At 52.7% G+C, this 27,202-nt stretch overlaps 1 protein-coding gene across 17 annotated transcripts; it reads right to left on the bottom strand.

Annotated features, from left to right (window-relative positions):
* Positions 1-1,111: 1,111 nt before the first annotated feature.
* CTSB (cathepsin B) lies at positions 1,112-25,558 on the bottom strand. Of its 17 annotated transcripts, none has more exons than XM_077942231.1 (12): positions 24,352-25,558; positions 15,464-15,565; positions 11,507-11,657; positions 10,786-10,871; positions 9,154-9,268; positions 7,353-7,471; positions 6,400-6,485; positions 5,995-6,138; positions 5,408-5,524; positions 4,024-4,152; positions 2,663-3,578; positions 1,112-2,337 (listed from the first exon to the last, which is right to left on the bottom strand). In XM_077942231.1, the coding sequence occupies exons 3-11, from the start codon at positions 11,630-11,632 to the stop codon at positions 3,481-3,483; spliced, it is 1,020 nt and encodes a 339-aa protein (XP_077798357.1). In that variant the 5' UTR covers positions 11,633-11,657; positions 15,464-15,565; positions 24,352-25,558; the 3' UTR covers positions 1,112-2,337; positions 2,663-3,480.
* Positions 25,559-27,202: the final 1,644 nt, after the last annotated feature.

Below are 27,202 nucleotides of genomic sequence, written 5' to 3'. Positions count from 1 at the left end.
ATTTCCCAGGGGCTCGGGTGTGTATAGGAGGAAGAGGGCGAGTCAAGCATGTGAACAAGCATTCTAGGTTATTCTTAGCAGTTTTGGAAACAGAGTTCTAAGACTGTGGTTCTCAGACTTTATATCAGAATTGCCTGATTGCTGGGACCAAAGACTTTGACACAGTAGGTTTGATGGGGTGCCCAAGAGCTTGCATTCCTAAATTCTCAGGCAGTGTTCTAATCAGGGAGCAGTTGGAAAGGTATTCTGAGCTTGAATGTGCCTGGGAGACACCTGGGGTCTTGGGAGATGCGAATGCTGTTCAGAGGTCCGGCCTTCTCACACTGAGGAGAGCATTTCCTAACAGGCTCTCAGGTGACGGCCGTGCTGTGGACCACTTGAGTATGGCTGAGGCACATTAAAAAGGGCAAATTACTGCTTTCTTTAAAGAGTGGCAGCCGGGCACGGTAGCTCATGCCTATAATCCTAGCACTTTGGGAGGCCAAGGCAGGTGCATCACTTGAAGTCAGTTCGAGACCAGCCTGGTCAACATGGCGAAACCCTGTCTCTACTAAAACTACAAAAATTAGCCAGGTGTGGTGGCGGATGCCTGTAATCCCAGCTACTTGGGAGGCTGAGGCAGGAGAACCGCTTGAACCCAGGAGGCAGAGGTTGCAGTGAGCCAAGATCACGCCACTGCATTCCAGCCTGGGTGACAGAGCGAGACTCCATCTCAAATTTTTTTTAAAAGGCAAAGGTTGGACTGCCTACCTATACTCTAATTTCTATTCTGGGGTGACTCTGGAGAGTCTAGATAAAGACTGAAAAGGCATTGTCACCTCCACCCGTCATGTCACTTGGACAAGAATCCAGGAGAAACTACTGAACTGAGGTGACAAAGTGATGACCATTGGGGTGATCTGAGGTGCATTAGAGCACTGGGCTCTGTCCCAGTCACAAACACTGCAAGGCAGGTGTTTCTAACAAAGCCTTAAGCTGAGGTCGAGATGCCCCACAATTCCTTCTGTCACTAGCCCATCCCCGCCGGCTCCATGCAGAGGCAGGGAGGGAGCTGCAGGTGGGGAGACGATGGAGGTGAGGGAGACAGTGCGCGTGGAATGATTCAACTCAGTTTGGGAGCAGGTAAAACTTTATTGAGGTTATGAATATACTCTAGTTGAAACCGGATGAGTGAGTGGTTATGAATTGTGGCTTTGGTAACCTTTGTTAAGCATCTCTTAAGTGCCATGATGAGCATAACCTTTCCTACAATGCTCCTCAGATTTTCAGAGCTTATTTGATGTAGCTTCTGGTTCCTAACTTCTGAGTCACATCAGAAACCAAACTTCAATGCTTCTGGAAAGAGCTAGCCCCACACAACCTCAGTTGGGAAGGGGAGTACTGAGGTGTACCTTGGCAGGGCAATGGAATGATTGCTGGGTCTTCTAGTTTCCTCTGCACAGTTCTTTCCAAGAACTGCTGTAACAGGATTCTAAACCAGGGCTATGCAAAGCACTGGAGTTCTTGACCAGCAATGCAAACCAGTGGTATACAAATTCAAAATACTGTATACAGGCTCTGACGCCAGCCCAAACCAAGACTGGAGGGCATCCAGGGGGATGTGGTTCTCCACGGGATGGCATCTTGGTTATGTGAGATCACCAAGACACCAGGCCTATTTTATGAGCTGAATCCTCAGGCTGCTACTGGATTTGTGGCTGATAAAAAAGAGAGGCCAGGCATGGTGGCTCACGCCTGTAATCCCAACACTTTGGGAGGCCGAGGCAGGTGGACCACCTGACGCCAGGAGTTTGAAACAAGCCCGGCCAACATGGTGAATATCGTATCTACTTAAAAATACAAAAAGTAGCCTGGCATGGTGGTGAGTGCCTGTAATCCCAGCTACTCGGCAGGCTGAAGCAGGAGAATCACTTGAACCTAGGAGGCCGCAGGTTGCAGTGAGCCAAGATGGCGCCACTGTACTCCAGCCTGGGCGACAGACAGAGATTCTCTCAACAACAACAAACAGAGCACAGCTGTGTTGTTAGTTCTTAAGCAAGGGCAAGCTTACCAAGGACTTAGAAGGTTGACGAGGACGACAGGGAACTAAGAGGGAGGGATGCCATGGTTGAAAACATGGCTGAGGCAGCGAGAAGTTAAGATGAGATCCCAAGAGTCGCAAGAACATGCAGTTCCAGGACGTAATTCTCTGCAGGGATGAGGATAGACGGCAGCCACAAGTCTATAGGCAGTGACAAATGATCTCTGAGATCCCATCAGAGTCGATTTCAAGATGAAGGAGAAACCTTTTATTGGCACAGGCATTCCTTGTTAACTTGACAGGGTGAAGCAGTAATTCTTTTTTTTTTTTTTTTTTTTTTTTTTTTTTTTTTTTTTTTTTTTTTTTTTTTGAGAAGGAGTCTGGCTCTGTCGCCCAGGCTGGAGTGCAGTGGCCGGATCTCAGCTCACTGCAAGCTCCGCCCCCCGGGTTTACGCCATTCTCCTGGCTCAGCCTCCCAAGTAGCTGGGACTACAAGCGCCCGCCGCCTCGCCCGGCTAGTTTTTTGTATTTTTTTAGTAGAGACGGGGTTTCACCGTGTTCGCCAGGATGGTCTCGATCTCCTGACCTAGTGATCCGCCCGTCTCGGCCTCCCAAAGTGCTGGGATTACAGGCTTGAGCCACCGCGCCCGGCCAGCAGTAATTCTTAAAAAACAGTAAAAGCTGGTTTCTCCTAAACTAGCTTCCTTGTGGTGGTAGAGACCAGTGGGTCAGAAACAAGTCCTCACCACTTGGTTTCGTTTTGAGCCGCGCCATTAGGAGGCAATCTGTACAACTAGCACAGGTGCTCCCAGCTGTTCGACTCACTCACCCACATGATTAGCAGAGTGCACAAAAGAGAAGACTTCTATTAAAAAAGTATCATGCTGAGCACAAGATCAGAGAAGTTGTGACACTGCAAACTCGATAGATGCAGGGGGTCTGGGAGAATGTGGCGTTCTCCAAAGGGCTCCCAACACCATCTCTCCTCTGATCTTATAGCAAATGTGGAAAGCTACTTGCTTAGAGGTACTGGGGGCAACTGATGGGGGGACTTTCATCCTGTTAGGAACTCCGCTTTCCATTCCTGGGTCTCTGTCTTGCTCCCTGGAGATGGATGGATCGGGGAGGGGGCCACAGTCAGGTGGGGCAGCAGGCACTCCCTGTGGCACTGGTCTATAGGGGGAGGACGTGCTGTGCTGGCAGCAGTGGCTCACATGGCCTAACTGTCTGCACTGTAACCACAGGCTGGGATGTAGCCAGGATTTGGGATGTCTCCCCTTGGAAGACAGCTCTGATGGCTGATGTGAGGTTTGGCCAATCCAGTCCTTCAAGCCCTGTCTAAAACTTGTATCTTACGTGAACTCAAAGAATAAAAGGCATTTCTACCCCCATCTCACCCCGATCCCTGACTGTATTCAGGGAAAACTCCCCCAGGCCTGGCAGGACAGGCCCACAGCAGATTAGATCTTTTCCCAGTACTGATCGGTGCGTGGAATTCCAGCCACCACTTCTGATTCGATTCCACAGTGATCCTGTCCTCTGAGGATTTTAAAGAAGCCTGGGAATAAAAAGTAAGGTGCTTTTTAAGTGTGACAAGGGTCAATCAATATATTCAGACTCATCCCTAAAAGACCTGGGAGTAACCACCAATCCCTGGCAGCTCCTGCTGTTTGCCCAGTAGCATAGCCCTCAGCACCATGAGGCTTCTGGAGGCAGCTGTGGGGCACACCTCCACTGACAACCCTCCTGCCCCGTCACCGCCCCCATCACGGCATCTGGCGCGATGCTGTGGGAACTGTGGCAGGCGTGGGCTCTGAAGCTGCTCGGGGTCTGCCCTTGCAGCAAAAGGAAACTCCTGGGTGCCTGGCACATAGGAGGAGCTCACAGCCTGGCCTTAGGTCTAGGGTTTGAGGCTGTGCAGCAGGTAGAACAGAGAAAGCCGAGACGGGCACTGTGTGTGGCTCACAATTCCCTGTTCTCGACAGGAAGGGGCCGCCACTCACCATTGTCACCCCAGTCAGTGTTCCAGGAGTTGGCAACCAGCCAGTATGGTGTGCCGTTCTCCACTCCCCAGCCCAGGATGCGGATGGCATGGCCGCCCATCATCTCTCCGGTGACGTGTTGGTACACACCTGAAAAGAACCGGCTGAGACCAAGACCAGGCCACTGGCCCGCACCCCACAGTACCCCCCACACTCCGCTGGTCACCCTCCGGGCAGGAGAAACAGCTTCCAGAGGGACCCTGCTGCTCCATCAGAAGGCTCCAGGGTTACCACAACACTGGGGAATATTAAATATATTTCTGAAGGCCCAACACACTCAAATCTGTTGAGTAAATATTAAAATAGATTCCTACAAAATGTGCTTGTTGGTTGTCTTTAAAAATAGAATTTCTAATACATTCTAGTTTGTAAAACATTTAATGTTAGGTGACAGATTCATCTGCTCTATACACTGGGATTCCATCTAAGTAAGGGTTTGTCAGAAGGGTTACACGGCTTAAAGAGTTTTAACAGCTGCTCCAGGTACACCCTGGAGAGGTGAGGGAGAAGGGCGGGCTGGTGGCGGCCAGTGCTGGCTGATGAGAAAGATACCGGCTAAGGGGTTCAGGACTCCCCAACCAGTCTCCTGTGGTAGGGAAATCACTATCAAAGTGGAAACACATCTTTTAATAATATGGGCAAGGACTGTGCTAAGAACTACCATCTTTACAGTCATTTTTTCTTGCCAGAATCATCCTCCTTTGTCAAACTGTTGTTTTATATAGAGCTGAGAGCTTTGGAGTTTCCCATCTAGCAAAATATTAAAGAGATCGATGCAGTCAGCAAAGACCGTTCATCTGGAGCAAGGGATTTCTAAGACAGGACTTGGGGATGGGGACTGTCCAGATTCCTTGGTTCGAGTCCCTACAGCACTGCCCAGGGCAAGGTCCCTGCGTGTTCATCCACTGGTGTGAGGCATGATCTAGGCCTTTGCAAAGACAAAGATGAAGAAAATGTGCCAGCCAGTGCAGATACAAAAGGCCTGCCGTTTTAACGGGAACATGCTGGTAAAGCAATGCAAAGCCATGAAGGCGAGGGCAGGCATGTCAGCCGCCAGGGAGGGAGGCGCTTCCACGGAAAACACATGTGAGCTGGACTCTAAGGGATGGGAAGGAACTAGCCCAGAGGCCCTGGGAGAGGCCTCCGGAATTCTGTGTGGTGGCACAGCAGGTGGAGAGACAGACTGTGAGGAGCCAGCCTGGTCCACAGGAGTGAGCCTGCACAGGAGGCCCCTCACAGCCGCTTCCCCAGCCCCTTGCCTGCCTACCCAATCAAGTCCTGTTGGCCCCCCGGGCTCCCCTCCCCTGGAGGGTCAGCATGAGCCTCCACCGGTATCAGCGCACACCTGACTTGTACAGCAGGAAGTCCGAATACACAGAGAAAGCTCCCTCCACGGGGCCGTTCTTGTAGATCTCGGCCATGATGTCCTTCTCGCTATTGGAGACACTGTAGGAATTGTATCCTGGAAAACGAACCGAGCTGGCGGTTGGGGAGGGCGGTGACAGTGCCTTGTGCTGTGCCACCATCAGCCAGTCACTGATTTCTGGTGGCCTCCAGGGGAAGACTGTGCGTCTAAAGGGACTTGCCCAGCCAGGGGAGCTCGAGGAAGGCTCCCCTGAAGGAGTAAGGACGGGGCTGGGGCTGGAAGCTCAGAAGTGGGAGAAGGGAACAGTGAGCATACGGCCCCGGAAGAGGCCAGGATATCCCAGGACTCCAGGACATGCCACTCCCCTGTGAAATGAGGGCTTTGGTCCCTTCCAGCTTGGGAGGGCTGAGGCTCTGCTTCCCCTGGCAAGAGGGCATCATTTCCCTTTCCTTCCCTATCCTAGGGTTCCTGGACCCCAAGGCTTCTCAGCTCTGACCTCTTCCCTGCAGCGCAGGGAAGGATGCAGCAGCTCCCCAGCCTCACGCGGCCGTGGCCAGGCCCCTTACCGTAGTGCTTGTCCTGTTTGTAGGTTGGGCTGTAGCCAGGCTCGCAGATCTTGCTACACTTGGGGGTATCACCCTCGCCCGTGCACGGGGGCCGGGAGCCGTTGACGTGGTGCTCACAGGGAGGGATGGAGTACGGTCTGCACCCTGATGGGACCCGGGAGAAAGTGGAGTCAACCGACAGCCCCCACCAAGAAGCCCCGCTGGGACAGGCAGACCTGGCGCAAGGCCAGCCTTGTCCCTGCAGCATGGATGCCAGGCAGGTCCTGCCAGAGGCCTGTGCACCTGCTCGCACCTTTCACCCGGCCCTCTGTCTCAACCCCCACTTTATAAAGGCAAATAAAGCCACGATGGTTAACTGCTTAAACAATCCATCTGGCCGGCAAGGGGCCGAGGGGAGACACTCACCTACATGGGAGTCATAGAGGCCACCAGAAACCAGGCCTTTTCTTGTCCAGAAGTTCCAAGCTCCAGCAGGATAGCCGCCATTACAGCTGAAAAGACAGCCTCTCATGAAAACCTCCGGAAGAAGCACTAGTGGCTCTCCAGACCACTGCGCGCCACCCACATGCCCGAGGTCACTCGTGGACCCGCCCCACCTTCAGCAAGTCGTGCAGCAGCCCTCCCAGACACCAAACCCTCCAAGGGACGCTCCCTAGATTAGCATAGCTTGCAGGAAATAACCCCCAGCCCCACCCCTGCCCACAAAGATCCTGGAGAGGACAGGAGGCTCTCCCGTTCGTGTCCTTCCCGGTAGAACAGTGATCCTCAACTGAGCGGACACTAAACTTCCCCGAGGTACTTACGAAAAGCCACCATTGGTGGTTCTTACGAGAGCACCACCAGTTCTCTGAAATGAGAACCGCCAGTGATTCTCATTTAACTAGTCTGGGGAGAGGCCCAGGCACATGTCTGAAGGCCTCAGGTGTTTGGGATCTGCAGCTGCGGGCGAACACCACTACTGCAGAACCAAGGCGAGGCTGGGCTGGGAAGTTCTGTGCCATCATCTTGCTGTTAAGGTGGCTCCATCCTCCTGAACTACACATAAGGAAATGCCCAGACTGCTTCCCCAAGCAGGAAAAAGGAACGTGCGATGACACGAACCAGGCCGGGGTCAGACATTCCACCACATTTTCTGACACTGTTTTGCTGGGACACCACCCCTCAGACGGTTCTGCCGGGCCAGCCTTGGTTCAGGCACCTCAGGAAGCAGCAGCCGTGCCAGGCCCTGCCTGCCAGACTCCCGGAGTCTCCCTGAAACACTTCTGACTCGCAGGAGTCCCAGGAGTCCCCTGCACTGAGAAGCCGGGGCCCAGGGTCTCCCAGCACTAAACCCGCTGCGGAAGCAGAGCCTGACTCACCCGTCTCCACACATGATGCCACAGCAGGTGAGCAGGTCCTCCGCCGACACCTCCACGCTGACGTGCGCATTGGTGTGGATGCAGATCCGGTCAGAGATGGCTTCCACAGCCCCAAAGGCCTGTAGGAACGAGTCCCACCGCACGAGGCTGCCACATCCGGGCTGGGCCCTCTGCCGCGGTCCCCTCAAAGGGCCACAGGGGCACCTCAGACCTTGTGGGCAACTGATCTCTCAACACCAGGGGAGGCGCCTGGGGCTCAAACTCAGCTTTCATTTTCTTTGGTAGAAATGGGGTCTTGCTATGTTGGCCAGACTGGTCTTGAACTCCTGGGTTCAAGTGATTTGCCCACCTCGGCCTCCCAAAGCGCTGGGATTAGAGGCATGATGAGCCACTTGCCCCGCTCTCCTGCCTCGACATCTGCCCAACTCAGCTTTTAAAGCAAGAGAGCCACCACCGTGAACCTCCGCCTGGGAACTCGGTTCATTTTTGAAATGTGTCAAATGTGTAGTTTTAGTTTGTATGTGTGTGTTTTTTACTTTTTTATTTTTATTTTTGGAGGTGGAGTTTTCACTCTTGTTGCCCAGGCTGGAATGCAGTGGCGCAATCTCGGCATACTGCAACCTCCGCCTCCTGGGTTCAAGCAATTCTCCTGCCTCAGCCTCCAGAGCAGCTGGGATTACAGGCGCCGCCACCACACCCAGCTGTTTTGTATTTTTAGTAGAGACAGGGTAGAGACAGGGTTTCACCAGCCAGGCTGGTCTCAAACTCCTGACCTCAGGTGATCCGCCCACCTCAGCCTCCCAAAGTGTTGAGATTACAGGCGTGAGCCACCGCACCTGGCCATGTTTTTTTCTTAACAAAAAACGCAGCTCACCCAGAAAAGAAATACTGTGTGACCCACTTGTATGAGGTCCCTAGGAGTCAAATTCAGAGACAGGGTGTAGGGTGGGGGTCACCAGGGGCTGGGGGATTGGTGTTAATGGGGACGGAGGTTCTGTCTTGCAAGGTGAAAAAGAGTTCTGGGGACAGATGGTGGTGATGGCTGAGCAACACTGTCAATGTACTTAATGCCACAGAACTGTACACTTGAAAATAGTTGCCGGGTGTGGTGGCTCACGCTTGTAATCCCAGCATTTTGGGAGGCGGAGGAGGGCAGATCAACTAAGGTCAGGAGTTTGAGACCAGCCTGTCCAACATGGCAAAACTTCGTCTCTATTAAAAATACAAAAATTAGCTGGGTGTGGTGGCACATGCCTGTAATCTTAGCTACTGGGGAGGCTGAAGCAGGAGAATCGCTTGAACCCAGGAGGCAGAGGTTGCAGTGAGCCAAGATCCCGCCACTGCATTCCAGCTTGGGTGACAGAGCAAGACTCCATCTCCAAAAAATAAAAAGAAAAAGAAAATTGCTAAGATTATTAAATTTTCTGTTACGTGTATTTTACCACAATTAAGTGACAAATTAAGACAGCTCGCTGACACTAAAGGGAGGCTTTCTTGAAGCAGAGTAGCAGTGAGAGCTCCTGGTATTTGTGGACGGGGCAGCGTGTCAGGGGAAGGGAGCTGCTTTGCCACCCATACACGTGGACTTGCAATCTGCAGGATGCTCTGCCCGCCACTCTGCCTAATCCTTGCCATAATTCATGGCCAGAGAGATTGTGATGTTTGTATTGATGGAAACTGGGACTCAGAAAGCTTCTATAACTTGCCTTGTCAGAGTCGTCCCCACCCCGAATCTCCCAAGACTCCCCATTGCTGCTTCCTCTCTCTCCAGCCCTTCCCCCGCCGGCCAGCAGGGCCTTACCCAGCAGGAGCCACAGGAGCCCTGGTCTCTGATCTCTTTGATGGTGGGACACTGTGGCCATTGTTCCCGTGCATCGAAGCTTTCAGGCAGCTTCAGGTCCTCGGTAAACATAACTCTGGATAAAGGAAGGTCTTCATTATAAGCTCTCATCCCACAGCTCCCTCCCCAGTCCCTGCAAAGGCCACTCGGTTTAAGAGCAGTCACTGTGGCTGGGCCACAATCCCCTAGAAAGGAAGTGAGCACAAGAAGACACGCAGGAGAAGGCTGCAGGCAGGTGTCCCTGGGACTTTCACAAAACCAAAGGAAATCCCATTGCTCAATGCAACTAGCGATTTTTTCTTTGGGGATGGGGGGCGGGCTGGACAGAATTTCACTCTGTCGTCCAGGCTGGAGTGCAGTGTTGAGATCTCTGCTCACTGCAACCTCTGCCTCCTGAGTTCAAGTGATTCTGGTGCCTCAGCCTCCTGAGTAGCTGGGGTTATAGGCATGCACCAGCACGCCCGGCTAATTTTTGTATTTTCAGTAGATGGGGTTTCACCATGTTGGCCAGGCTGGTCTTAAACTCCTGGCCTCAAATGATCTGCCCGCCTCGGCCTCCCAAAGTGCTGGAGTTACAGGCGTGATCCACCATGCCTGGTCTGACTTGCGATGTTGTATGCTTCTTTCTAGGCTTATGTAATGGATTTTTAAAATGAGTTTATCCAGTCCAGATAGTGTTTCTTGCCCCGCTCTCCTGCCTCAACGTCTGCCCAGGATCCTCTCATCATTTCTCATATCATCCCCATTGTGCAGAAGGCAGTGTCCCGCAACTTAACCACCCCATCCTCACGTGGGAAGTGGCACGGTCTTGGCTCACCGCAACCTCCGCCTCCCGGGTGCATGCGATTCTCCAGCCTCAGCTCCTGAGTAGCTGGGATTACAGGCGCCTGCTACCAGGCCTGGCAAATTTTTGTATTTTTAGTAGAGCCACTGTACTTGGCCTCATCTGGCTTTTCTTAGATTTTCCTTAAATTACTCAAGATTGAGTCTGCCCACATAGTGGAGACCCAGACCTAGTCTGTCACACCTAGGGCTGAGACACCTTGGAGAAGCGCAACAGAAAACACTGGGGGTGGCTCATGCTGGTAATCCCAGCACTCTGGGATGCCGACGGGGGCAGGTCACTTGCTGAGGCCAGGAGTTTGAGACCAGTCTGGCCAATATGGCAAAACACGGTCTCCACTAAAAATACAAATATTAGCTGGGCATGGTGGTGCAAGCCTGCGGCCCCGGGTACTCAGGAGGCTGTGGCACGAGAATCGCTTGAACCCGGGAGGCAGAGGTTGCAGTGAGCCAACATGGCGCCACTGCACTCCAGCCTGGGTGACAGAGTGAGAGACCCTCCCCAAAACAAAAGAAAGCACCAGCATCTTCTCTACTAATAACTTGAGAAGGAAAAAATAAAATAAAAAGAAAAAGTAAATAATACAAATATGAAAAGAAGAGACAAGTGCTGTACCTCAAGCGGTGTCAGTAGCCCTGGGTGGCATGAGCCCTGCGGATGCCAGAGAGGCCTTCACTCTCCCACTTCCCACTGCCCCAAACCAACGCCCGCCACTCACATTACAGTGGTGCGGAGGAGCGGGCACTCACCTCTGGGGCGGCTTGGGCCCACCCAGGAAGGTACCGCACAGCCTCTTCAAGTAGCTCACGTCCACGTTGTAGAAGTTGTGCCCGGCCTGGAAGAGAGTCACCCACTGACTGAGGGGTTTCCTGGGATAGTGGTGGATGGGCACGCTGCCCACACACCAGGCCCAACCCAGGGAAAGCCAGGGGCCCTACCCAGCTCGAGGGCACGAGGGTTGGGGGGCAGTGGGGAACAGCCCAGAGTGACACACAGGCAGAGTGGGTGTCTCCCCTGATCTGCTCCCATTTGCTGACAATCAGAGACCCTCTCCGGCCCTCAACATGGCTCACTCCTCATTCCTGGTTCTCAGTCCCAGGGTCAGAGCTGGACAGAGACAAAGGGAATCAGGGGCAGGACTGATGAACTGCCACTCTGCCACGGCGGGCATCACAGGGGCTAGCTGGTTTTGAACACTTCCAAAGCTCACCTACTCCCCCACGCACCTCCGCGTGCACACAACCATACATTCATACACATGCACACACACTCATGCACAAATACGGGGTATGGGACAGAGGAGGCAGGCGTGGTCCAGAGCCGTTGTGACTCGGGGTCAGGGCTGTTCCTCAACAGTCCAGGACATAATGTTCTGCGGGCCACAGTGAGAGTCAGCTCCCTATCCCTGGAGTCAGTGTGCACAGACCGACCTGGGAGGGGACATACGTAGGACGCAGCCCCACAGCCTACCTGCCACGTGGTGTTCTGTTTGTTGACATAGTTGACCAGCTCATCCGACAGGGGATGGAAAGAGGGCCTGCTCCGGGCATCGCCCAACGCCAGCAGGCAGCAGAGGGAGGCCCAGAGCCACCACATGTTGGAAGCCAGATCCTAGATCCACCTGGAGAGGACAGAGGGCATCAGGACACCTCTCTGTTATGTGGGTCAAAGGCTCACACACACACGGGCACCGTCTCAGGCATCAGTGGACCCCCGTGCTCGTCCTGGCCCAGGTGGAGAACTCTGAGGAGCTGAGGCGCCCATGGGCTCCCCGCCTCCCTGCCCTGGTGCCTGCAGCATGCCATGACCTCGTGTGTGTCCCCGGGGGCCAGGCGGCCAGAGCCAGGAGAGAAAGCCAACGGGCTGTGCTGGACTAGACTGAGTCCAGGGCCTGCTCCACTAGTTTTAAACGGCCTTTGCATGGATTTGTGGAACAGCTTGAGAGACCTGCCCAAGTAAGTGACATGAACCAGTGAAGAGCCTGTCTGTGTCATTACGCCCTAAGTGGAACACCCATGGGACAGGGAAATGTAAGAAAAGTTAGAAAAGAAATGTAAGAAAAGACAGGAGTCCTAGTTTTGACAGGACACAGACAAACAAGCTTGGTGTGGGCTGGTCGAGGTGCAGGCTGAGAGGTGGGGCTGGGCCGGCCATCCACCCACTCCCGGGGCCTCTCTGGTTTTTCCAGTCAGCCAAGGGCTCTGCTTCCGGCTGCAGAGATGAGGCTTCTGGGAAGGAAAATTCTCACCTTGATGCCTCAGCCCTTTGATCTGGGACTGGCTCATGAGTCACAAGCCAGTGCTTTCCAGCTTGAACTCTGAGTCACCCTCCTGAGCAAGCAGCTCAACAAAATCAATACATGTCTCCTGGGTGCCTGCACCCAGGGCTGGAGAGAACCGCAGCGTGGGGAGATGGGTGAGGCAGGGGCTCCTGTCCCTCACTCCAGGGGCTTCCGCGGGTGAGTGAGGTGCTCTACCTCCCACAGGTCACAGGTCAACATGAAAGTCACAGGACTGTGGTGTCAGTGCTTAACAAACTGACTGGAACTATCTGAAGTTGTGGATTCTATCTGAAGAACAATTTAAACTGCATTGTTGCTTAAGCAAGAATTCATCTGGGAGAATAAATATATGAGGACAGCAAGACAGCTCTGGAAAAAAAGTTCTTTTTTTTTTTTTTGAGACAGGGTCTTGTTCTGTCACCCAGTCTGGGGCGCAGTGGCACGATCTTGGCTCACTACAGCCTCCGCCTCCCAGGTTCAAACAATTCTCATGTCTTAGCCTCCCAGGTAGCTGGGATTACAGGTGTGCGCCACCACATGCACCTAATTTTTGTATTTTTAGTAGAAATGGGGTTTTGCCATGTTAGCCAGGCTGGTCTCGAACTCCTGACCTCAGGTGATCCGCCGGCCTTGGCCTCCCAAAGTGCTAGGATTACAAGGATAAGCCACCGCACCCAGCCAGTGGAAAGTAGCTCTGACAGGAGCCCGGCCCTCTGGGGCAGCAAATGTATCATAAAACGCTGGGTGATGCCCATCAGCAGAGCACCCAACAGACCGCTCGGAAGCACCTCCTCCATGGAGGAATCAGCGTACCTAGGTGAGGCCAGAGACGAAACAGGACAGTGCCTGTACAAGTGGCTGCCTGAAGGCTGACTCTTCACACTGGACTCCTCACACACAAAAAGTACCACATGCAACACAGACTTTTGAGATGGAGTCTTGCTCTGTCGCCCAGGCTGGAGTGCAAAGGCATGATCTCGGCTCACTGCAACCTCCGCCTCCTGGGTTCAAGTGATTCTCCTGCCTCAGCTTCCTGAGCAGCTGGGATTATAGGCACATGCCACCATACCCGGCTAATTTTTGTATTTTTAGCGACAAGGTTTCACCATGTTGGCCAGGCTGGTCTCGAATGCCTGACCTCATGATCCACCCACCTCAGCCTTCCAAAGTGCAGGGATTACAGGTGTGAGCCACTGTGCCCGGCCCACAGATCTTAATTATAAAGGTTTTATGAAAAAAATCAATGCCCTTTTAAAAATGGGCCGGGTGCGGTGGCTCACACCTATAACCCCAGTACTTTGGGAGGCCAAGGCAAGTGGATCACTTGAGACCAGGAGTTCAAGACCAGCCTTGACAACATAGTGAGACCCCATCTCTAAAGAAAATAAAGTTTTTTTTTTAAAGTAATGCTGGAGGAAAGCCTAGAATTGACAGAAAACATAGCCTTCAAAGGAAAATGCTTGCATTAAACTGAAAAGTCTCTTTAAAACAAAAACTGACAAAGCAGTACTAACATATACTTTGGGCTTCCTTTTCTTGATATACAGCAACACCCACCAGTTTCTAAATCTGCATGTCCTGGGACTTGGCAACCTGACATTTAGAAATGTATCCCACAAAATGCAAAGATACATGCACAGGAGTGCTCGCTAAATAATTTTTGCATTAGCAAAAGACCAGAAATGAAGCAAGTATCTAGTAACAGAGTAATTGTTAAATTATAGTAAGTGGTTAAATAGAATATGAAGCAACCATTAAAAAAGCAACTAGTTGGCCAGGCACCATGGCGCATGCCTGTAGCCGAGGTGGTTGGACCACCTGAGGTCAGGAGTTCAAGATCAGCCTTACTAACATGGTGAAACCCTGTCTCTACTAAATACAAAAAAATTAGCCAGGCATGGTGGCGCATGCCTGCAATCCCAGCTACTTGGGAGGCTGAGGCGGGAGAATTGCTTGAACTCAGGAGGCAAAGGTTGCAGTGAGCCGAGATTGCACTATTGCACTCCAGCCTGGGCAACAAGAGCAAAACTCCGTCTCAAAAATTAAAAAAAATAAAAATAAAAATAGGCCGAACACGGTGGCTCATGCCTGTAATCCCAGCACTTTGGGAGGCCTAGGTGGGCGGATCATCTGAGGTCAGGAGTTCAAGACCACCCTGGCCAACATGGTGAAACCCCATCTCTACTAAAAATACAAAAATGAGCCAGGTGTGGTGGCTCACACCTGTAATCCCAGCTACCTGGGAGGCTGAGGCAGTAGAATTGCTTGCACCCAGGAGGCAGAAGTTGCACTGAGCTGAGATTGCGCCACTGCACTCCAGCCTGGGCAACAGATAGAGACTTCGTCTAAAAATAATAATAAAATAAATAAATAAAATAAAAATAAAAAAGCAGCTAGTTGAAGTAAATTCTATTGTACTAACAAAGTAAAAATGCCCCAAGTCCCAGTGTTAAGTGGGGAAAAAGCAAGCTGTGGGTGACCGAGGACCATAAGCGTCTGACCCTTTCAACAATCTACACATGCAGGCACACTCCTGCTACTACACGCGAAATGCCGAGGACGATGTACAGTTGTCGGTCACTACAGTGGGAAGACTTTTTTTTCACAACATACTCTTACTTTTAAGAAAAAAAGAAAAAGTGACTATGTTCCTATTACTTCAGTTTCATTTCTTCTAGGAAAAATAGTTGGCGGTGTTACTAAAGGCCCTGAGCCACCAAACTGATAAAAGGACATTTGGTTTAATGATTCCTCACAGCATTTCCAATTTGGTCTTCCTTCCCACCAATGAGCTTCCTCCCTGGTGACTTTGAGACAGGAGTCTCACTCTGTGGCCCATGCTGGAGTACAGAGGCGCAATCTTGGCTCACTGAAACCTCCACCTCCCAGGTTCAAGGGATTCTTGTGCCTCAGCCTCCTGAGTAGCTGGGATTACACGCCTGTGCTACCACATCTGGTTTTTTTTAGTATAGTTGGGGTTTCGCTATGTTGGCCAGGCTGGTCTCGAACTCCTGGCCTCAAGGGATCTGACTGCCTCAGCTTCCCGAAGTGCTGGGATTACAGGCATGAGCCACTGGACCTGGCCCCTAGCGACTTCCTTAATAATCTTCCCCTTTTCCGTGAATTGTGGGTAAGCAGCATCTCACGTGGTCCTGCGTGTCAGCGACCCATACAGCCTCCACACTGTGAGGTGAGCGTGTCTCGTGGGCAGACAGGAGTGTCCTCGGATGTCCCCGGGGGCTTTTGTGCTGTAGAGATGTTATTTTAAATAATAAGCCAAGTCGAGGATGGGAGCGTTTCTATGGCAACTTGAATTTTTAAACCAAGATTTCTTTGGTTTCTGTGGTGGCTGAGAACACAGGCAGCTGCCATGTCCAATGGCCCTCAGCTGCTGGATGACAACCTGCCACGGCTATTCCCTGGAGTCCCACAGGGCCCCCTCACCACTTCACTAGTGGGCAACTTCCCTGAACCCACCCTTCTTTTCATGGTTCCCAGGCCCTCCCACACCTGCCTGTGCTCCCCACTCATTCCCAGGCTCCCTGGGCCCGCCACCACCAGCCCCAGGGTCCAGCCCGTTCCACTAGTCCCAGCCTGAGCGCTGGGAAGTTCTTTCAGTCCCGCACTTTGGCCCAGGGCTGTGGTGTTCCTGGCTTCTCTGCTCCTCCCACATGGCATCCAGGTTGGGGTTCAAGGGGCCGCCAGCCTGCTGCAACCGGCTGATAAAATGAGCCCCGCACTTGGAGTCAGGAGACCTGCATTTGGATCTGGCTCTGCCACTGACTAAATGGCACTCTTGGGGTCTGACCTTCTCCAAGCCTCAGTTTCACCACCTGTAAAATGGAGCTAGTAACCACCATGTCTCAGGTGGCAGTCAAGAATGAACTGAGGACTGAAGCGCCAGCACGCGCCTGGCGTGCAATGATAAGGTAGGAAGGGCAGTTGCTTCAGTGGGCTCTGTTCCCTCCCTCTCTTCTCTTCCTCCACCACTTCTAGCCCTCAGTTCACACTAAACCTATTCCAATAGGTCCCCAACGCCGAGTTTTTTTTTTTTTTTTTTTTTTTTTTTTGAGACGGAGTCTTGCTCTGTCGCCCAGGCTAGAGTACAGTGACGCGATCTCGGCTCACTGCAAGCTCTGCCTCCCGGGTTCACGGCATTCTCCTGCCTCAGCCTCCCGAGTAACTGGGACTACAGGCACCCACCACCATGCCCGGCTAATTTTTTGTATTTTTAGTAGAGATGGGGTTTCACCGTGTTAGCCAGGATGGTCTCGATCTCCTGACCTCGTGATCCACCCGCCTCGGCCTCCCAAAGTGCTGGGATTACAGGCGAGAAGAGTTTAAATGAAAAGAAAGTTCATTTGTTTGTTTGTTTTGAGACAGGATCTCACTCTGTTGCCCAGGCTGGAGTGCACTGGCATGATCACAGCTCACTGCAGCCTCTGCCTCCTGGGCTGGAGAAATCTGCTCCCCTCAGCGTCCTAAGTAGCTGGGACTACAGGCATGTACCACTACACCCAGCTAACTTTTGTATTTTTTGTAGAGATGGGGTTTTGCTATGTTGCCCAGGCTGGTCTCAAACTCTTGGACCCAAGTGATCTGCCCGCCTTGGCCTCCGAAAGTGTTGGGATTATAGGTGTGAGCCACCATGCCCAGTAAAACAAGCTCTTAACTTCAATTAACCCCAGCATTTAACATCCAAAAATGCTTCCACTCTAAGGGTCCCAAGACTGCTGAGAACCCAAAAAGTGTGAAGCCAGGCACAGAGGTCCTGAGAGCAGTGACCACCTCACTCCATCGTGCAACAGGCGCCTTTCTCTCCACAACGACACACATCTCAATCACTCTGGACAAATGCGGATGGTGAAAATGACAAGCTGGGTTGTTGACAGGTTCCAGGGTCTTTGCATGGGACAGCAACCCGCTTTCACTTCCCTTTGTATAGGCACACACTTCCCTTTCATTTCTTAATTCTGTGCTTTCTGCTCTGCTTCTTACAAGAGATGATGAACACAAAGTCCTTATTTCATGAGGGAAGCATGTGAACCTTTGCGTGCCACAAGAACCCTTTCCAGGATGCGGGCTGGTGGAAGAACAGCTGCCAGCAGATGCATCTCTAGACCTTGGTCAGCTGGGCTGCTTGGGCAGACCTGGGTTCCACTGCACCCCTCTGCCCCTTTTCCAAGTTAATCTTTGGGTTAAAAAAAAAACACAAAAAAAAAAACAGAGAGAAAAGGGTGCTCCTCCTATCCTCTCTCTCCATACCTGCGGATGCTGATGTGAAAGCATGCTCCACTCCAGCTCTGTAGAATGTTGTCACGTGCCAAAAACAGCGCGTGGCCAGGAGAGTCTATCAACTAGAGCACCTTAACAGCACCCCAGACTACCTTGAAGCCGCTCCCAGGACAAATAGGGACCTTGAGATCCTGGAAGGAGGTGGAATGAAAAGTCAAAGGAGAGGAGGTGCTGCTAAGTCACAGGAGGTGTTCAGTCCTGACATCCTTAAAGAATCAGTTTTGGGCTGCCACCAAGCTCGAAAAAGAAAGCTTTCTGCCTGGGCACAGTGGCTCACGCCTGTAATCCCAACACTTTGGGAGAGCAAGACAGGCAGATCACCTGAGGTCAGGAGTTCGAGACCAGCCTGACCAACATGGCAAAACTCCTGTCTCTACTAAAAATACAAAAATTAGCCGGGCATGGTGGAGGGTGTAATCCCAGCTACTTGGGAGGCTAAGGCAGGAGAATCACTTGAATCCAGGAGGTGGAAGTTGCAGTAAGCTGAGATCATACCACTGCAACTCCAGCCCGGGCAACAGAGCGAGACTCTGTCTCAAAAAACAAAAGAAAACAAAACAAAACAAAAAGACACCAGACATGGTGACTCACGCCTGTGACCCCAGCACTTTGGGAGGCTGAGGCAGGTGGATCACAAGGTCAGGAGTTCAAGACCAGCCTGGCCAACATGATGAAACCCCCGTCTCTACTAAAAATACAAAAATCAGCCGGGCGTGATGGTGGTGCCTGTAATCCCAGCTACTCAGGAGGCTGAGGCAGAACTGCTCGCAACCAGGAGGCAGAGGTTGCTGCGAGCCGAGATTGCACCACTGTACTCCAGCCTGGGTGACAGAGTGAGACTCTCTCAGGAAAAAAAGAAAAAAAAAGAAAAGGCTTTCTTACATGGTCACAGAGCCCTCAGGTAGACGGCACTCTAAATCTGTAAAGGATTTAAGGAGACAGGACATGTACACCTAAAATTTCCAAATAAGCCAAGTTGCTAGCTCCTGGCTGATAAAGAAAAAAAGTGAAAGAATTCTTAGCAAATCTCTCATGCAGTCTTTTGCTCTTCCACGTTCGCTGATGTGTGAATATACTGCTGGCTCCTCTCATCATCAGCTCTAAAGAATGGAAAGTTGGCTGGGCGCAGTGGCTCACACCTGTAATCCCAGCACTTCGGGAGGCCAAGGAGGTGGATCACCTGAGGTCAGGAGTTTGAGACCAGCCTGGCTAACATGGTGAAATCCTATTTCTACTAAAAATACAAAAAATTAGCCGAGCGTGGTGGCGTGCATCTATAATCCTAACTACTCAGGAGGCTGAGGCAGGACAATCGCTTGAACCCAGGAGGCGGAGGCTGCAGTGAGCCGAGATTGCGACATTGCACTCCACCTTGGGCAACAAGAGCGAAATTCCGTCTCCAAAAAAAAAAAAAAAAAAAAAATCAAAAGTCAAGTGCCTACATTTTGCCAGAAGCCACAAATGAAGACTGTGCTTTATAGGCCAGCAGAGCGGCTAAGAGCAGGGCAAGAGTGGAAAGGTGGGGAGACTGTGAAGGCTCAGTAAGACCTTCCCAGAGAACTTTGTTTCTTTATCTCCTACAAAAACTAGTCTTGGCGCTCACTGCTAATAACAGCAGTTGCTCCTGAAGTTTCCATCACTTAAATGCACCCACAAAACAAGACTAGCGAGTTTCATCTTCCCCTACTTCAATCTGCCAGACGTACCTCAATGCTGGAGCAGCCCTGCACTGGGTGGGAGTGTGCTGACCTCAAGTGTGCTCTGGAGTGACCCAGAGGAGAACCCAGAGACCTTTCCTTTTTGAGTATGAATCACAGCCTTGCTGTGGCCTCTGATGTGTTATGTCTTTTCCCCTAATGGAACTGTGGTTAGCAGATTCTTGGCTTATGATTAAATTAAGGACAAAAACGAAATCCAAAGGGCTCTCAGGCCTCGGTCTCATCAGTCTCCTCATGAACGGGCACCAGCAGCCCATCTGTCCCATGGAGCGGGCTCCCTGCAGCCTTAGCACCTGAGCAATTGAAAACCCGTCAGAAAACCCGCCCAGCACGCAGGCGGGCAGAGGCAGCAGCGATGCTCATCAGCCTTGGAGGCTTCCAGGGAACCAGGAGAAGCAGAGAAGCCCCACTCCACCTCCCTCACCTGAACCAGGCTGGCCACTCACAGGTCCTTCCCCGCGCTGCCCACCTATATGCAAAGCAGGTGCTGCAGGGCCAGCCCACGCAAGCTGCTCTCCATAGGCCTGAAGACACCCATGAGTGGAATATTGTACAAGGTCAGCCACAGCAACCCCACATCCTGCAGACAAAATGACTACCGTATGCTTGAAATAGCAGACACTACGAAGGCCCTCAGCAGCTGATTTGTTGGTGGTGGTGGTGGTGGTGGCTGGAAACAAGACAATTTGGTCAGTCAATGTTTTAGAAAGTTCTGAAAGCTTCTGCTCCCCAGTTCTGTTACTGACTTGCTCAGAGGCTGACAGAGCCAATGCATTCACCATTCTGCATCGGATACCAAAGGACCTTGGGCCTGCTTTATAAAAGCTTTTAGAGATCCTTTGAGATTGCAATGAGGTTAGTATTCTGTCTCTCTCCAGCCTGCAGAACACGGCGGTTCCCTAATTCAACCACGGGCGAGATTACACCAGGGCAGTCGAGGCCCTGGCTGACATGACGGCGAGCCACAGAACGGCCTAGCTCTCGGGTCCAGCTAGGTCCTGTTTTCCTCCCTTGGGGCCCTGGGAACAGATACTCATCTCGCAAGGCTGATGGAAGATGCAAGGAGACGTTCTTTTGCAAGTGCCTACCCCGCACCAGGCTCAGAGCAGTGCCATCTGGGAGAAACTTCCTCAGTCACCGGGAGGGTGAAAAGCTACCTCCTTATACATAGGACAGCCAACATTTGCTGTCCCAGAGTCATCATTTCTATTTTCAGAAGTATCCTAATTTGGATGAAAAATAATGGCAATTGTACCCAGTGACAAGGCCTCAAAAGTTGATTTGTTCTGCTGTCTTGACTGCCAAAGCAAAGCGCGTCCCAAACACCAGGAGGGCTAGGTGGGTTGGGAATGGGTGGCAGGTGGCCCCCAGCACTCTGATGTGGTTTGATATACGCTTCCAACCCTCCAATGGGAGAAGCCTGTGGCTGGCACCGCCCTCCCAGGACTTGCGCAAGCCAGGAAGCTGCGTGACTGTGTGTGTGCACATTCTGCCGGGAGTCCAGGTCAGCAGGTCAGAGGGTCATGACACAGCCCAGCCCTCCAGGTCTCCTAGGGCAGAATATCCAGATGTCTTCTACAGGGCTCTCTACTGGTCCCGTTACCATCTTGGCCACACTGGTCCCATCCTCCTCCACGCAAGCTTGCTGGTGATGCTAGATTATCTTGATGTCCAGACCAAAGAAGTTACTGGCCTGGTAAAGACAGATAACACAGTCAAGACTGCCAGCCACACATCCTTCTCAGCACCCAGCATTTACAAAACATCAGTTCTGGGCTGGGCACAGTGGCTCACATCTATAATTCTGACACTTTGGGAGGCCAAGGTGGTAGGATCAACTGAATCCAGGAGATTAAGACCAGTCTGGGCAGGATAGTGACCCCATCTCTATTTAGAAAATTAAAATTTAAAATAAAAAACAAATAGGCTGGCAGTGGCTCAGGCCTGTAATCCCAGCACTTTGGGAAGCCAAGGCGGGCAGATCATGAGGTCAGCAGTTCAAGACCAGCCCGACAAACATAGCAACACCCCGTCTCTACTAAAAATACAAAAAGTAGCTGGGCGTGGTGGCACACACCTGTAATCCCAGCTACTCAGGGGGCTGAGGTAGGAGAATCGCTTGAACCTGGGAGGTGGAGGTTGCAGTGAGCCGAGATTATGCCACTGCACTCCAGCCTGGCGACAGAGCGAGACTCCGTCTCAAATAAAAAAAGAAAGAAAAAAACCAGCACATACACCATCACTGACCAACAATAAAAACAGGAAAAATGTCACTCATTAACCCATTTATGCCAGAGGTTGCAACTTTTTGAATTGCTGCTGAGTAAAAACATCAGACCTTGGTGATGACCTTGAGCAGTACGATGTAAAAACTCTCACATGCTTAGCGTTCCAATAATGGAACACTAGGCATAAGTGGGTTAATGTTTTCCTATGGCAAAGATTAAATTTGAATTTCTGGTCATGAAATTAAAACAAGGGTACCACTTCAAATCCATCAGATTGGCAAAAATCAAAGTCTGGTAGTATCTAGTGTTGGTAAATGTCAGGAACAGGAACTCTGCATACGCTGGGCGTGTAAATTGATGCAACCACACTGGAGAACCCTTTGCCAACATCTAGCAAGACGGAAGATGAACACACCTCAGGACCCAGAACAAGCTCTCCTGCATTTGCCCTGCAGAAACTCTTCTAAGCATCTGGGAGACAGGATATTTACTGTAGCAGGGGATGATAGTGAAAACGAAATAATATAACTGTCCCTCAGTAGATAAACACACTGGGCACTTAAGACAAATGGACTAGAATTGGATGTATCAACAGAAATAAATCTCACAACCGTGAGTGAAAAAGGAACCATGTAATGGAACTGAAGTCATATAAACTTAAACGTTGTTTATACACTGATGCAGAGTTTTAAAAGTACAAAAAGGCCTGGAGTTGGCTCACGCCTTATAATCCCAGCATTTGGAAGGCCCAAGTGGGAGAGGTAAGGGGATCACCTGAAACCAGGAGTTTCAGAGCAGCCCTGGCAACACAGAGAGCCTGTCTCTACAAAGAAAAAAAAAAAAAGCTGGGTACCGCCTGTGCTCCCAGTTAGTTACTACTTGGGAGGCTGAGGTGGGAACCATATCGCTTAAGTCTGGGTGGCCGAGGCTGCAGTGAGCCATGGTCGCACCACTGCACACCAGCCTGGGAGACAAAGCAAGACCCTGCCATGAACCAAACAATAAATGAATGAATGAATGAATGAATGAATGAATGAATGAATGAACAAAAAAATGTGCAGGAGAATTCAAAAGAGGAGCAGCAGACAGGGAATAAAATGGCCCCTGGAAGAACCAGTAAACAGGCACAGGAGTGGTCTGTAGAGGCGGAGGATAAGGCTTGAAGCTAAAAACGAGATTAGTTAAAAGTCTAAACACAGGGCTGGGCACAGTGGCTCACGCCTGTAATCCCAACACTTTGGGAGGCCAAGGCAGGGATCACTTGAGGTCAGGAGTTCAAGACCAGCCTGGCCAACATGGTGAAACCCTGTCTCTACTACAAATACAAAAATTAGCCAGGCATGGTGGTGCATGCCTGTAATCCCAGCTACTCGGGAGGCTGAGGCAGGAGCACTGCTTGAACCTGGGAGATTGTGCCACAGCACTCCAGCCTGGGTGACAGAGCGAGACTCTGTCTCAAAAAAAAAAAAAAAGAGAAAAGGATAAGAAGTGGCATACCTGTAACTCCTCCCTCTCAATGTTTCAGTCCATATCTCGAAAGGAAGGTATATTATTCTACACAACCATAACTCATTAACAGATTTAAGAAAATCACCCCCACCCCGGCGTGGTGGCTCACACCTGTAATCCTACCACTTTGGGAGGCTGAGGCGGATCACCTGAGGTGGGAGTTCGAAAACCAGCCTGGCTAACATGGTGAAACCCCGTCTCTACTAAAAATAATTTTTTAAAATGCCAGGTGTGGTGATGGGCACCGGCAATCCCAGCTACTTGGGAGGCTGAGACAGGAGAACTGCTTGAACCTGGGAGGTGGAGGGTGCACCACTGCACTCCAGCCTGGGCGACAGAGGGAAAGTCTGTCTTAAAAAAAAAAAAAAAAAGAAAGAGAACATCACCGACAGACATCCCAAGGCCCCCCTGAAACGTGATCTCCCTTCATTTCCCAATCCAACCAAGAGCAACAGAAAATATCTGTTACCCCTAAAATGGGTGCAACTTATCTTCCAACTCCCAGGTCCAGCAGCTAGGGAAAGAAAAGAAGCTGCCCAGGAGAAGAGCCTCACCAAACTGCTAAATCAGCACCACATGGGCCGCTTCAACCTGGAGCCAAAGGGCTGCCACCCCTCGCCGCCTGACCAGTTGACAACAGGGCTGTCCTGAGCCAACATCCAGGAGAGCTGTTGGGGCGAGAGCTGTGCCAGGGCCGTGTCTGGTCTGCGTTGCCACCTGGGCCAAGAGACCTGTGCCTTTCCACCAGGGGATACCCCAGCTCCGGGACAAATGACCAAAAAGGAGGAGAAGCCTCTGCTCTCCAGGAGACGTCTGACTCTGTCTTTGGGAAGGCCACACAGGGTGGGCAGCCCAGCCCCTTTCTCCAGGAGCTGGCGGGTTCTAAGTCACCATCACCAAGAAGAAACAGTTCTCCGCCAGGCCAGGCATGGTGACTCATGGGGAGGCCGCGGCAGGCAGGTCACCTGAGGTCAGGAGTTCGAGATCTGCCTGGTCAACATGGTTAAAACTCATCTCTACTAAAAATGCAAAAATTAGCTGGGTGTGGTGGCAGGCACCTGTAATCCCAGCTACTCGGGAGGCTGAGGCAGGAGAATAGCTTGAATCTGGGAGGCGGAAGTTACAGTGAGCCGAGATTGCGGCAGTGCACTCCAGCCTGGGAGACCGAGCGAGACTCCATCTCAAAAAAAAAAAAAAAAAAAAAAAAAAAAAAGAACCGATGTTATGGAAGAGAAAGAGCAGCCCTTAACCAAGCCAACGCCCTCTTAGGCCTCTTCGCCTTACCTTCCTGAACGTTTGGACTGAAAGAGGGTGCATCTCAGCTATCCTCTCCTCCGGCGGGAGGCAGTGGGGATCAGTTTTTCTAGGCTACAAAAACGTGCCAGGTCTGCCTTTGAGCCCCACAGCATCGCTTCTCCAGTGGGTTTGGGGGTCTCTCCTCCGTTAGGAGGAGGGGTGTAGGGCCTGCGCTAGGATCCTTTTCCTTGCCAGCCTGCTGGCTTCCTCGATGCCTGGGGAAGGGGGTGACAGAGGCCCACCAAGAAGCCAAGTGCAATTCACTTCCAGCTGGGTCACCCACCCCAGCCTGCCTGCAGCGCCCCACACCCAGGCACCTACTGCTCCCCAGAGGCCAACTCCCCCCGGCCTCCAGGGCTACTAACCGAGGGGGAGGTAGGGCCCCAGGAACTCTGCCCGGCTTCCCTTTACTGGAGTCCAGGGGCAGGGAGCGTCCCTGGCCTTCTCCCCACCCGGCATCCAATCGCCCATTCGCCTCTTGGTTTCGCAGCTTGGTTTCTCTTCCTGTTTATGGATTTAACTCCGTGCGGGTTCCTCCCCAGCCCACCCAGTGCCAGATCCCTGTTCAACAGGACCTGTCTTCTGGGGTCCCAGGAATTGTGTGGGATCTTGCGCAGAAAGTTGGCCAGGCAAATCCTTTGGAACGAGGGGGAAATAAACCGAAAATAGATGCCGGCAGATGCGATAATCTCGGCAGTTTGTCCCGGGGACACCGAGGCCCAGGCGCTGGGAGCGCGACCCCAGGCAGCAGCCTCCGGACCTAGCCGAGCTCTTCCTCGCAGGCGCCTCCCTCGGGGCTCCTGGCCGCGTCCCCGCTCCGGGGGCCGGGGTCCCGCGCACAGGCCGGGGAGGGGAGCAGAGGGGAGGGGGCTGGCGGGCGGGCCGGCGGGGCTGTTTTCTGCTTTTCTTGTCGACGCTTCGGAGTGCGCGGGCTCCCACCCCAGCCCGCCCGTCAGGGTCAGTCCCGAGGGTCCTGGCTCCCCACCTGCCCCCAGGAACGCCGCGGGGCCGCGCCTAGGCCCGACCGGGGACGCAGAAGAACCCGTCTCGGCGGCCGGTGGCACCGTCCCCGCCAAGGTCACTTCCGCCGCGGTGACCCCGCGCCCCCGGCACTCACCGAACGCTGCCGCCGAGAGTCTGCAGCCCAGCCTGCGCGCCGCGGAGCCGGTGCCGTTGCCGGAGCCCTGCAGCCGCCGTAGCCTGGGCCAGCCCCGGCCCTAAGTACCCTCCCGGTCCTGCGCCACGTGACTACCGCGCAGCCCCGCCCGTGCCCTCCCGCTGCCCGCGCACCCCGCTTCCCAGCCCCCACCTCCTCCCGCCACCTTCCGCCGCCCGCGCTCCCCTCTTCCCGGCCCCGCACCCCCCCACCCCTTCCGCCGGGGGTCCGGGGACACCGCCGGGGAGGGCGGGGGCCTGAGCGCCCGGGTTGGGGAAGAGGGGCTTGGAGCCCTGCGGGCCCTGGGTGGCGAAACGCTGCGAATTGGGGCCAGGGGATGGGGAAAAAGCCCCGAAAGGTGGTCCCAGAGCCCCCACCCCACCTAGAAAAGTCCCCCCGCCTCGCGGGACCGCTTCCGCCAGAACCGGCGCCGGGGATCCCTGCCTGCCGGGTTGGCGGGGGCGGGGTGGGGGAGAGGGCGCCGTCGCTTATTTCATTCATCAGAAGCCGCTGCAGGGGCTGGGGGTGGCGAGGCTGTGGACCCTACAGAACAGTCTTTAAACGCTCCACTTTGTTGTTCTGAGAACGTACCCACAAAACACTCCAGCTACGTACAAATAGAAAAGGGTGGCTGTCACCGCGAAGGAACCTAGGAGCTGCGTCAGGATTTCTACAGAGGAGGAGAAGGACCTTGGGGGGCGGAAATCGGCTTGGCACAGGAGTCCCGGGAGACCTGCTCCGAGAGGACTGACAAAGTGAACATTTACTTGGGGTTTATTAGCGGGAGGGCCTGGAGGGGAGATGCTGGGGTTGGCTCAAGACACCCTCCTCCAGACCCTCCCCAAACAGCTCTAATCCTAAAGACAAACCTGCAAGGCAGGCATGACCCCTGTATTCAAGAGGCTCAAAGAGGCTGGGCGCGGTGGCTCACGCCTGTAATCCCAGCACTTTGGGAGGCCGAGGCGGGCGGATCACCTGAGGTTGGGAGTTCAAGACCAGCCTGACCAACATGGAGAAACTCCGGCTCTACTAAAAATACAAAATTAGCCGGGCGTGGTGGCGCGGAAGGCTGAGGCAGGAGAATCACTTGAACCCGGGAGGCGGAGGTTGTGGTGACCCGAGATCTTGCCATTGCACTCCAGCCTGGGCAACAAGAGTGAAACCCTGCCTTAAAAAAAAAAAAAAAAAAAAAAGAAGTTCAGAAGAATCATCGTATTTTATCCAGGCTGTGGCGACAGTAAAAAGGCAGTAGGACTCCAAGGGACGTGGCTCCCTGCAGCCCGGTCGTCAGCTGTCACACAGCCCTGAGCCTGCCAGGGTCTTCAGAGTCATACCTGTATTCCCGCCTGGTTAGTACCAAACTAAGGATAGGAGTGGAAGGAAAAAATAATCTCTGGAGCCCAAACATGGTCACTAAGCCCCCAGCGGAGTGGGATACCCAAGGAACTGAGGACCAGAAGGCTGGAGGTCAAGGTGGTCCCAACTGCCTGCTCACCCTAGCCCTATCCTGAGGGCCATGGACTCCAGACTCCAAATCAGTGCTGGGGCATGCTGTCTTCCATATGGAAGTCAAATCATTTCAGACCTCTATAAAGAGCTCATAAGATAGCCAAAATGGGGCGGACACAGCCAGAACCAGCATAACTCTCCCCTCTCGCATCCTTAGAGTGTGACAGGAGGTAT

This window comes from Macaca mulatta, chromosome 8 (genome assembly GCF_049350105.2).
Source record: "Macaca mulatta isolate MMU2019108-1 chromosome 8, T2T-MMU8v2.0, whole genome shotgun sequence".
NCBI classification, from domain to species: domain Eukaryota; kingdom Metazoa; phylum Chordata; class Mammalia; order Primates; family Cercopithecidae; genus Macaca; species Macaca mulatta.
The sequence above is the reverse complement of the archived record's forward strand: the minus strand, read 5'-3'. Positions and strand labels throughout refer to the sequence as shown.